General features: G+C 42.2%; 1 protein-coding gene across 1 annotated transcript; it reads left to right on the top strand.

The window, feature by feature from the left end:
- Nucleotides 1–1,242: 1,242 nt before the first annotated feature.
- LOC125941845 (uncharacterized) lies at nucleotides 1,243–9,567 on the top strand. Its single transcript, XM_049659701.1, has 11 exons — nucleotides 1,243–1,343; nucleotides 4,648–4,831; nucleotides 4,901–4,983; nucleotides 5,045–5,129; nucleotides 5,342–5,377; nucleotides 5,439–5,483; nucleotides 6,216–6,298; nucleotides 6,977–7,039; nucleotides 7,462–7,524; nucleotides 7,945–8,007; nucleotides 9,499–9,567. The coding sequence occupies exons 2-8, from the start codon at nucleotides 4,648–4,650 to the stop codon at nucleotides 7,025–7,027; spliced, it is 567 nt and encodes a 188-aa protein (XP_049515658.1). The 5' UTR covers nucleotides 1,243–1,343; the 3' UTR covers nucleotides 7,028–7,039; nucleotides 7,462–7,524; nucleotides 7,945–8,007; nucleotides 9,499–9,567.
- Nucleotides 9,568–12,460: the final 2,893 nt, after the last annotated feature.

Here is a 12,460-nt window from a genome sequence, read left to right on the forward strand (position 1 = left end):
TTGAGTATACTTAAGAATTATATTGAAATCTAGGGCAGCAAGAAAACAATCACTAGTCCTTCCCCTGTCGAGAAAATGGGTGTAAGGGAAGCTTGTCGTTTGTCTACCTGGCCTTCGTGGCGATTTTCTTTCTTGCTCTCTCTCTCTCTCTCGATCTTTCTATCTATTTTTTTCTTTCCTTCTCTCTTTCTTCTTCTCCCTCTTCCATTCCCTTTCTTTCTGTGACCTTTGTGGTGACTTTCTTTCTCTCTTTCTCTCTCTCTATCTTTTCCTCTCTCCTTATTTCAGTCTATCTCTCCTTCTCATTCTATTTCTTTCTCTCTCTCTTCTTCTTTTCTCTTTCTCTCTTTCTCTTTTTTGTCCCTGGTATGTGACATTGAGCTTGGACGTCTTCTGCACTATCGCCAGGATCGGCCCACTTTTCAACGTGACACGGTCGCCGCCACCACCACCGCCGACACTTGTGAGCCTATAAAGCTTCGGTTAATATATATGATTGACCTTCGAGGCTTACCTTCAATCCACTCCACACTCTAAGTATATTCCCCGCGCATCCTCGTAACACTGTACATGACATTAATATTGTGTCCAAATTTATATAATTGCTATGGTATTTATTTAATTATTTTAATATGTAATACAATACTTTAATATGATTGTGTTGTTTATATTGTTGCTTTTGTATAGTTTGAATAATCTGAAAAAGTGATAGTTCCCTGAAATAGAAACAATTTTACATAAATTAATGGTATCTATTTTTCTTTTGACACGCGCTATAAATCATTGCGTCCAAAGTTCGCCTTTATCTCTTGCCTACCTCAATTCTATAACTTTTGGTTGGTGCACGTGCAGGTTTAGTAATTAGTATTAGTATTGTGCTAATTGCTTGTTTCGCTCAAATAGTTTTTCTAACAAATCAATGAAAATTTCAAATTTCGCGCCTAAATCGAGAAAATTGTCCTTAACAACATGGCGCCTACAGTAATCAACAGCCTTCCGTTTGTAGTTTAAAGATAACACCTTGTGAACGTGGCGTTTTTGTATAATTATTATTATATGTTACTACATTTATTATCATAAAATAAGAACGTAAATATGGTAGCAATTTTATAGAATTGGCAACAACCAGCCTGCCGTTACGTCTCGCCGTTTCCTTCCTTCATGCGTCTCGCGTTTTCTTTCTCGCTTCTGCCAGCTTTGGCAACGTTGCGATTACATCATTCTTCTCGGAGCCGGAGCAAACTTGAAGGCGCGTGTTAGCGTTAGGATTTTGAAGTGCTGTTGAGGTTAGGGCTGTGTGATCGTCACTGGCGTTCTCCAGAGTACCCACCGATCGCAAAGTCGTACGTACCGCAAGCTTTGAACTTTTGTTTATCGCACCATCGAAAGCGGCGACAGAAAAGGCGCCATGTGAGCTCCGGCGGGAACAGCAGAACAGCAGCCTTTTGTCTCGGAACGTTAAGTAAACTTTTTTTTTAGCCTAGCCAGCATGTTTATGTGTATTGCCTAAGAATTATGAACGCTAAGTTGAGAGATGCCGTCAAGAGCAGAGCGCGCCGCGAGGTTGCCGATTTGTTTGAAGCGCTTGGCCAGTACGGCGAGGCAGGCGACAGCCTTGCGCACCGGCAGCTCAGTAAGCGTGCGCGACGGGCTACCAGTAGCCTGTCCGAAAGTGAACCGCAAGCGAGGTACTCTGAAAGCGAGTATCCTAGCTTCAGCGCGGTAAGCGCAACGCCTGTTAGTAGTAGCGCGGCTACAGGCTATTGTTCAGGTAGCACAGAAAGCAGCTCGGATTGTTCAGACCGTAATGCGGAGGTTTTCGACGACTGGTGTCTATCCGAAGCCGGTGAGGATTTAGAAGAACGGTTTTCCGATGTATTTGACGTTGACGTGCAGGAAACCGCAGAATGGGCAGGAAGCAAAAGCACTAGCAGCGAAAATTTTGCAGCTTCGCTTGCAAAGTGGGCTCTAGAATATAACATTACCCACAGGTCCCTGACACCACTTCTTCAACTTCTAAGAGCCCACGGGTGTTTCCGCAATCTTCCGAAAGATGCTAGAACTCTTCTGAAGACCCCCCGTGGGGCAGCCGAGGTAGCAGGTGTCGCACAATTGTCTCCGGGATTTTATTGTCACTATGGCCTTAAGACCGGTCTGGAGAGTCTCCTTAGTTGCTTAGAATGTTGCCCACAACTCATCAGCCTCAGCTTCAATGTAGACGGAATTCCTCTGACAAAAAGTTCGAGACAACAGCTCTGGCCTATTCAGTGCCTCGTACATTGTCGTGGTTCTACTGTTGTGGGAAGGCCATTTATTGTGGGAGCATTTGTTGGGCCATCAAAGCCGAGCTGTGCCAACGAGTTTTTGAGGCCTTTTGTTGATGATGTTAAGGATGTTCTTTGTAGTGGAGTTTCAGTCCGTAGATCAGTGATCAGTGTAGAAATAAGAAGTATAATTTGCGATGCACCTGCACGGGCTTTCATATTCAAAACAAAAGGGCACAGCAGCTACAATGGTTGCCCAAAATGCACGGCCGAAGGTAGCTACCAGGACAGAGTGTGCTTCTCACCAACTGCAGGAATTCCAAGGACTGATCAGTCATTTCGTCAGCAGACAGATTTTGATCACCACCATGGTGTCTCTATTTTGACTGAGTTGCCAATTGATTGCATTAAAAGTGTCCCTCTCGATCCAATGCATTTGGTGTACTTAGGTGTAGCACGAAAGCTTGTCAACGTTTGGCTTTCTGGCCCTCTTTCAGTGCGCCTAGGCCCCCTGGAGCGTGAGGAAATTTCAAAACAGAGTTCTGCACTACAAAATTACGTCCCTTGTGAATTTGTGCGAAAGCCAAGGAGGCTCGATGAAAAGGATAGGTGGAAGGCCACTGAATTCCGCCTACTTGTGCACTACACAGGGCCACTAATTTTAAAAGACAACTTGTCGGAGGCAGCAGTATCACAACTTCTTGACTTTGCATGCAGCAACCTCAATATTGAGCACACCTGGACTGTGTCAGGAACATGGAGGTTACGCAAATAATCTCCTGGTACATTTCGTAAAGGGTTTCGTAGAGCTTTATGGGCTAAATAATGTGTCCTATAATGTGCATTGCCTACTGCATCTGGCTGCTGATTCTGAAGTGTATGGAACTTTAGATGCATTCTCTGCCTTTCCTTTTGAGAATAACTTGCAGTTAGTTAAGAAACTGTTGCGCAGGCCCGGCTTTCCTCTCAGCCAGCTTTACAACAGGATGCAGGAGAGAGCAGTTTTCACAGAGCTGGCTGGAGCAAGTCGCACTACAGTGTATCAGCTTCTTGGTGGACATGAAGGAAGTGACTTACCCCTAGGTTGCAAACCTCCTCTGTACACTTCAGTGAAATTTGAATCTTTCACTCTGAGCTTGAAAGAAGCTGATAACTGTTGCAGAATAGAAGATGACATTGTTGTCATCCACAGAATTGCACACGGAGAGAATGGCGAGCCATGTGTCATTGGCAAATGTTTCTTGAGCACAGAACCCCTTTACAGCTACCCTTTTGATTCTACAAGGCTTGGCATTTTCCTTGTTGACAAACTGTCTTCCATCAGGTGTTGGCCAATTCTGAATGCAAAAAAACTGGTGATGCTTCCTTACAACGACATGTATGTTGTGTTACCACTTTTGCATACCAGTTAGTTTCACTTGCCGCACCTTTCACATTCCAATGCAAATGCATTGCTCAACCTTGCAAAGCACATAAGAATTGTTTGTATTATTGATGAATATACCTGGTGTGGTTACATTGCCAGGTATTTTTATTTCACGTCAATTTTTTTATGTGCCAACAGCTGAGGTGCTTCCATTGTGCACTTGACTGTGTTTAAGATTTGCCAATCTGATTTTTTTTCATATTTCAGTGTTGTTCAAGTATTGCCTGGATACCTTTAGATAATATCAGTGAATACTGGTGTGTGGTACACCTCGGTTGAGTGCCAATATATATATATTAACACTAGGACTGTGAGGCTACAACAACAGACTTGGCAAGGTTTGTATATGCAGCTTTAGGAGAGGAAGCCTACAAATGTGAGGGGAGTGTATTGGGAAAAAAAAACATGCAGAGCTCTCCTAGCTCAGAAAACTGAGCCATGCTTCCGTCAGAAATGAGCACTGAATGGTGTGCAAGAGATATTTGCGCTTCCTTAAAAAGAAAACAGCAAGGGTGGTAGTATGCACACATGGCATTGGTACCGAAAAAGGGGATTGTATTAGGTCATGCAGCTTGAGGAAGCCTAAAGCTTTTCACAGTTGATGTGTCTTCATTATGGTTGTTGCCAGTATTCATTCATGTAGTCTGAATTGCATTAGTTTTCTGTTTTATCAAAGCTTGTAACATGAAAAAAGTGCACGTATGCAAGTAATAGAATGATGAAGCTTGATTTAATTTTGCCCTCAGTGTTGCAGTCTGTTGAGAAGTTGCTTTGAATATTGTTAGAGTATTACATTTGGGGTAAGAGCAGGCATCTTTTCTGGTATATATGTCAGCGGTAATTCATGCATAAGTGCCTCCAGAAGATTAACCTTGCCAAGTCTCCTTGTTGAACGCTCACACTGAACCGTGGTGCACCACTCCTGTTTTCCGTTTCATTGTACTTATTTATTTTCAGATGAAGTTTGCAGTAGTCGAATTCACAGAGGAAAACACAATAGCTGTTGTTCCCTGCTCATGGGTGATGGGGAGGAAGTGCTTTTGGCCCCCTGGCCCCAGCAACAAAGTCCAGTTAGTACAAAAAGCTGTGAAGCCATCGAAGGGGTGGCATATGTACGATATCATCATTAAAGCAACGTTCAGTAAGTTCCATCACCTGGCTCAAGTCTTCCCCTATCTATACCTTGGATTTTTATATTTACAAATTTTAGGCAATTATCATAACGCTCGCCGTGCATTGCCTCGTTTGGAGTACAAGTCTGACGTGGAGAGTGACACAATGGAAAAGCGTAAGGTAACTGCTCTTATAATCATGCTGGTGGTAGGTTCTACATTGTTTAATATTTATGTTTAAGGTGACAAAGCCAACTAGGTTTGAAGCAGGAGATGTCGTAGTGCCACCCAGCCCTCCAAGCACTTTCCCTGGGCCATCTTCAGCTAGTAAGTTTTACACTGGGTTGTGAATCAGAAGTAGTTTGTAAGGCAACATCTTTGAAAGGGACGCAAAAGACAGTACAAGTGGGTGGCAAACACACATACAGGGAGCAGTGTTGGGACACCCTGTCTCCTGTATTGCAGTGTTCCCTACAAAAGCTAGTGATAGGTTATACATTGCTGGGGAAAGCTGGAGAGTGATGGACGTTTACTTACAGCTTACCAGGGACCGGCAGTAGTGGAGTGTGGTGAAGGTAATACATTTTTGCATATAGTTTTTTTACAGGAACAATTACTTATATTATTTTTTAACAGATAACCCTGAGCAGGATGATGTTGATGAAGTGGAGGCATCTGCTGGTAATTATGCCACCTGTTGCTTGGAAACATTTGAATCTTTCTCTATAAATTATTATGTTTTGTATTTTTGAAAGTAGTCGCTAATAGTCTCTACCACAGTCAATTTCAGTGACGGTTTTTCACTTGCTTGGAGAGGTGCCATCTGTTATTTTCTAGTACATTGTCAATCTACTTTGTATACTGAGCACCTAATAGCACCGATGCATCAAAATGCATTTTTTTGCTAAGAATGTGATTACTTGCAAAACCATAATCATAACATAAGCTCACAAGTGCACGACCAGCTTCTTATGTATAAAAATTCATTAAAACCTTTGCTTGGTGTCTCTTCATCATTTTCTCTTCCTAATTATTTCGAAGTTCTGTGTAAAGTTTTTTAGGCTGCTGCATGTACAGACTGTCTTGAAAAAATAGGGGTGTTTGAATACGAAATTAGTTCAGTCGCATGCAAATATTCTAAAAAAAACACTAGAATATCGAATGAGAAAGTGAAATGAAACATTTCATACGATCTGCTGGACAACAACAAACTTGTTTACATTTTTATGGAAATAAAAAAGAAGTGTAACGCTTAACAGCAATGACTATTATTTTTCTATAGCATTACCAACAATGTAAAAAATCCTGGCTCTTTCGTAATCGAGAGTAGATGTAAGCATGAAATCATTACCATATGCCATCTTTTGCTGCCTGTGGTGCTGCCGCCTTTAACCGCTTTTCTTCTTCCAACAGTGCAGTGCACTCGGCGTCTGTCGCTACTTTTTCTTCTCACAGGCCGCTCGCAACTCGCGGACCACTGGCAATCGAAAGCGCAGGTGACCTCTCTGTCTTTTCAGCATCGCTATTGCAAGTAACAAAACTTTAGCGTACGAGAAGTTGCAGCTCGAGTGATATTGTGAAGAAACATTAGGAAGAAATCGGATGCAATATTCTATGTGCCTTGTTTGGACTGTAACTAGCGTATGTAATGCTGTCCTGCACAAAGGGTTGGTGGCCAGATACTGCATTTTTCAAACTTTTCACTGGTTGCCCGGGTGATCTCGTTTTGTTCTTGCCACAATGCGCGGATGTTCTCGTTCGAAGTGCCAGGATTGCCTTCTGGCTCAAGGTCACTTGAAGGTCGCCGACAACAGGAATTGGAAGCATTTCATGCTTAAAAGGAAACATTGTTGACAAAAAAATTTTGTCCTAGGATCCCATATATATTTGAACATATAGATATATAACGGTGAAGGCAAGTTGCACCACACTGGTTATCTTTCTGCACATAACAAGGCCTGCTGAGCTCCATTTTTCCTCTTAAGGAAACCTCTAATATCGGCTGCTCCCATTTTCTGTTTAATCCACACAGCTTTCTGTCTCGCAACGCTTTGCCTAACATTTTTCGTTGCTTAACTTCTCTAGCTTCTTTGTTAACCTGGGGACCTGGGACCTGATCCTCCAGCAACACGGCATATCTCACAGCCATTGCATTTACTGTTGTGTGTTCGCAGTGTTTGTGCAACCATGCAGTCAAGTGTCAAGAAGACCTGCCACTCCAGTAGATCTTGAAGCAGGTAAATATATACACCATTTGAAGTAGGCACCATAGTAATTGTTTTTGCAGTATTGTGGCAATGCATGCTGCTGCTGAAGTAAGCGTTTAACTAGTCAGAATTTGTTGGGATGTTGCAATCATTATAATTGGCGCGCCATCGCAATGTCATAACATGTTATCAAGCAACACCAATGAGCCTGAGTTCGTGCAGTATGGCTCAACAGGAAGTGCATGTAATAGTTGCACTTACTGGTCACTGTTTTATTGTATGGAAAGGCTCAATTGCATTGATGTTTCAACTCTCTTGCCGTAGGTTACTCCTCGCTTTGCCTAACATTTTTCGTTCCTTAACTTCTCGAGCTTCTTTGTTAACCTGGGACTTGATCCTCCAGCAACACGGCATATCTCACAGCCATTGCATTTACTGTTGTGTGTTCGCAGTGTTTGTGCAACCATGCAGTCAGGTGTCAAGAAGACCTGCCACTCCAGTAGATCTTGAAGCAGGTAAATATATACACCATTTGAAGTAGGCACCATAGTAATTGTTTTTGCAGTATTGTGGCAATGCATGCTGCTGCTGAAGTAAGCGTTTCACTAGTCAGAATTTGTTGGGATCTTGCAATCATTATAATTGGCGCGCCATCACAATGTCAACATGTTATCAAGCAACACCAATGAGCCTGAGTTTGTGCAGTATGGCTCAACAGGAAGTGCATGTAATAGTTGCACTTACTGGTCACTGTTTTATTGTATGGAAAGGCTCAATTGCATTGATGTTTCAACTCCCTTGCCGTAGGTTACTCCTCGCTTTGCCTAACATTTTTCGTTCCTTAACTTCTCTAGCTTCTTTGTTAACCTGGGACCTGATCCTCCAGCAACACGGCATATCTCACAGCCATTGCATTTACTGTTGTGTGTTCGCAGTGTTCGTGCAACCATGCAGTCAGGTGTCAAGAAGACCTGCCACTCCAGTAGATTTTGAAGCAGGTAAAGATATACACCATTTGAAGTAGGCACCATAGTAATTGTTTTTGCGGTATCTCGCTACCATTATAATTGGCGTGCCGTCGCAATGTCATGATAACATGTTATCAAGCAACACCAATGAGCCTGAGTTCGTGCAGTATGGCTCAACAGGAAGTGCATGTAATATTTGCACTTACTGGTCACTGTTTTATTGTATGGAAATGCTCAATTGCATTGATGTTTCAATTCTCTTGCCATAGGTTACTCCTCGTCCCTTTTAATGCATGCTCAGATGTTTAAGAATCAGTGCTTGTTCTTCATGCCATCATCAGCTAAGCTGCAGTCAAACCTTGTAACGAACTTGGAGGAGAACCGGAACTATTTTAATATATCCATTATTGGGCCGTTTACTGGAATATTTGCCCAATGAGGTGGCAACCTTAAACTTGCATTGAAGATGGCTTTGTAGTCCGGGAAACGCCTACACTGCCATGTATGCAATGAAATTTTAATAAAACGGAAGAATCGAGCATGTGCAACGCACTTATCAAATGACGTGACTGCCTTGGCAATAGCTGCCCTCTGTGCCAATGCTATTATCTTTTGTTTCTTCTTTCCACTTGGCTCGTCCAAAGCGCCATGCGACTAGCGAAGTAAAGATGCTGTCGAAGAAAACAGTGTTGCGGTCGAGGAGTGTAAAGCACACAACACGGCTCATCTACCACACAAGTGATCCAGGCTGATCCACCACTTTCACGTGGCTCCATTGTGTGAATGAGGCGACAAACTTTCCTTGCTGTGCAAGCTTGGGTTGGCAGACTCGTGGCCTCCGTGATTGCACCAGCACCGATGGAATGCACCAGTCTCACTGCAATGCACCAGCCTAAGCGGCACATTGCAGTGAGAGAAAAATGGATGCACTGTGCTTTCACACCGCCACGTGAAAGCAGGAGATCACTACCTCCATCGCATCTATTGTGGTGCATTGCATAGGTTGGGCGCAGCTAGGCATGCCCTGATATTTCACTTTTGAAACCTCGCAGCCAGACTAGTTACGCCCAACCTGTGCAGCGCTGCAGTCAAAAAGAAGTGGGACGGCGATAAGCCACTGCGTATGCACAGTTACGCCCAGTGGCAAGAAAGCCCAGTTTTGCTCGATGGCGTATTCAACACGAAGACGCAAAATTTTTGAACTTCGGCACTGAAATCTGGTTCGTTATAACCATTGGCAGGGCATCTTAGTTTAAACAAGGTTTTAAATATATAGATATCTAAGGATTTCAAGGGGCAGGACATTTCATTGTTATATACGTATATTAGTTGGATGTCTCGCATTTTCTTATGAGGTTTGACCGTACTATTGCATTATCAGTTGCCTGCATTGATAATACATAAGCATTATTGCTTAGCAACTGTTCTTAATATTTCACAATAACAGTCATTTGTATGAGGAAGGAACTTTTAATTTTGTTTATTTCTAATAATAAATTGTTTTTTTTTGTGTCTCACTAGCCGAGCCTAATTTTCAAACTGGAGCAAGGAGCGACCAGCCACATAAAAGAAAGTTGATGCGTCAAGAAGGTGAGTCACAGCACTTTGTTGCACTTGTGTAAGCAGATCTCACATTGCTGAATATCTGTTAGTGTTTGATTGATCCTTAATAAACTATAATGCTTGGGATGCATAGCAAAAGGGTTAATGACTAGTTTGCAGTCCGTCGCATATTATTGTTGCATCCACGTTTGCCTATGTTCATGTGCAACAGTGAGCAGCAAGGCTCAGTGGTTAAACTTTCTGATCAGTCTGCTTAAACTGATCTCACTCACATCAAGTCGTTTGAATGAGTGAGTCAATCTTTTATATATTTTACATCGTGCATAACAAACACTAAAGATCTTAAAAAGAAGTAAAGTAGTTCATTTGATGTGCCATACAGAACATGAGGAGTGAAAGAAAAAGCTGCTTTTAAGCAGCTTGACTAAGTCTCACTCCCTGTATCTCGAACGAAGGTCAGCATTAGGTCACAGACCTATTGAATCATACATCACAGGGAGAACTACATACAATTCATTGAAATGGACAAATGTACAAGCTGTAATCAATTGAAGAGAAGCACAGAAAAAGAAAAAAGTTACGATAAATATCTAGTATGTAATTTCGCACGATTCATTTCATGCTACAGAAATAATTTTCACTTTATCTCAGCAAAAGAAACTTTGCACACGAAGAGATTACAAAGGTAAGAGAACACACTGTAAAATCAGTGCTGCATAAGTTGGTCGGGTGTGAAAATCTCTATATTTAAATCTTGTTAAAAATGTTTTAATAGATTCTAGGAATGATGTAACATAACCTATGTTCACCATAATTAACTCTTTTGTGATGCACTTCCCTATATTCGAAACGTCTAGTTTTATAGCTATGTGCATTTACGTGTAAGTTACCCAGAGTGCGTGAATAATGGGTATTTTTCTTCATTTCACATTGTAGCACGTAACGTAGCTTAAAATTATAGAGATGATCCAAAGTAATTAAGCCATACTTTGTAAGTAACGGCCGAGCCGGGTGATCGGGAGTGGTGTTAGCAATTACCCTTATCATTTTGGTTATGAAGTCTTTTGGGTTTCAAAAAGTTTGTGGAAGTGGTTTCCCCCATGAGAAAACGGTATTTAATGTAGGACATAAATAAACAGTGATAAATCTAATGCCTGGTCTTTGTTGGTAATCAAATGCCTGGTCTTTGTTCGGGGGTTCACTCTCGCGTACTAAATCAGTCACTAAGGGTGTCTCATGAGGCTCGCTTTTAGGCCCTTTATTATTTCTGGTGTACATTAATGATCTTCCTCACTGTTTAACCAGTACTTCACCTCTACTATATGCTGACGGCACCACTGTACTTACTAATAGCAAATGCATAAATACTGTAATAGACCAGCTAAATTCTGACCTAAGCAACTTCTCTGCATGGTGCACAAGTAACAAACTTCACATGACCCCTTCAAAAACTCAGTTTATGCTTTTTCATACGCATAAACGTGTCATCGCGCCGGCGTCATCGCGCTCGTGCCACCGTTCGTCTTACAAACTCATGTTCTCTCACCTGCACATGAAGTTGTCTTCTTGGTGTCAAACTTGACCCCCAACTTAAGTTTAACTTCCAGCTGACATGGTGTCAAAAAATTGCCTTTGGAATAAGAGTACTGATTGTAACGGCTTCGTATATTTCACAAAACGTAAGAACTTCACTTTATTGCGCATTTATTCATTTTCACTTGCAATACTGCATCTCAGTTTGGCGAAACACATATTGCTCGCACATAATACATCTACAACATTTACAAAATCAAGCCTTGAAAATCATCAATTTCTCTAGTTACTTGTCGCATGCAGTACTGATTTTCAGTTCCCTAAAAATACTACCGTTGCGTTACATGCTCCAGCTCAAATTAGTTTCACTAATATCATCATCATCATCATCAGCCTATATTTATGTCCACTGCAGGACGAAGGCCTCTCCCTGCGATCTCCAATTACCCCTGTCTTGCGCTAGCGTATTCCAACTTGCGCCTGCGAATTTCCTAACTTCATCATCCCACCTGGTTTTCTGCCGTCCTCGACTGCGCTTCCCTTCTCTTGGTATCCATTCTGTAGCCCTAATGGTCCATCGGTTATCCATCCTACGCATTACATGCCTGCCCAGCTCCATTTTCTTCCGCTTAATGTCAACTAGAATGTCGTCTATCCCCGTTTGTTCTCTGATCCACACCGCTCTCTTCCTGTCTCTTAACGTTAGTCCTAAGATTTTTCGTTCCATCGCTCTTTGAGCGGTCCTTAACTTGTTCTCGAGCTTCTTTGTTAACCTCCAAGTTTCTGCCCCATATGTTAGCACCGGTAGAATGCAATGATTGTACACTTTTCTTTTCAACGACAGTGGTAAGCTCCCGGTCAGGATTTGGCAATGCCTGCCGTATGCACTCCAACCCAATTTTATTCTTCTGTAAATTTCTTTCTCATGATCAGGGTGCCCTGTGAGTAATTGACCTAGATAAACGTATTCCTTTACAGACTCTAGAGGCTGACTGGCGATCCTGAATTCTTGTTCCCTTGCCGTGCTATTGAACATTATCTTTGTCTTCTGCATATTCATCTTCAATCCAATTCTTACACTTTCTCGATTAAGGTCCTCAATCATTTGTTGTAATTCGTCTCCATTGTTGCTGAATAGGACAATGTCATCTGCAAACCGAAGGTTGCTGAGATATTCGCCGTCGATCCTCACTCCTAAGCCTTCCCAGTCTAAGAGCTTGAATACAGCATGCAGTGAATAGCATTGGAGAGATTGTGTCTCCTTGCCTGACCCCTTTCTTGATAGGTAACTTTCTACTTTTCTTGTGGAGAACCAAGGTAGCTGTGGAATCCTTGTAGATATTTGCTAAGATATTCACGTACGCCTCCTGTACTCCTTCATTGCGCA

The sequence above is a fragment of the Dermacentor silvarum genome, unplaced genomic scaffold (genome assembly GCF_013339745.2).
Source record: "Dermacentor silvarum isolate Dsil-2018 unplaced genomic scaffold, BIME_Dsil_1.4 Seq458, whole genome shotgun sequence".
Taxonomy (NCBI): domain Eukaryota; kingdom Metazoa; phylum Arthropoda; class Arachnida; order Ixodida; family Ixodidae; genus Dermacentor; species Dermacentor silvarum.

Coding starts and splice junctions, on each gene's coding strand:
- LOC125941845 (XM_049659701.1), top strand. CDS start 4,648: ATGAAGTTTGCAGTAGTCGAATTCACAGAGGAAAACACAATAGCTGTT. Junction 4,984..5,044: donor ACACAATGGAAAAGCGTAAG/GTAACTGCTCTT, acceptor TTTATGTTTAAG/GTGACAAAGCCAACTAGGTT. Junction 5,378..5,438: donor AGTAGTGGAGTGTGGTGAAG/GTAATACATTTT, acceptor ATTTTTTAACAG/ATAACCCTGAGCAGGATGAT.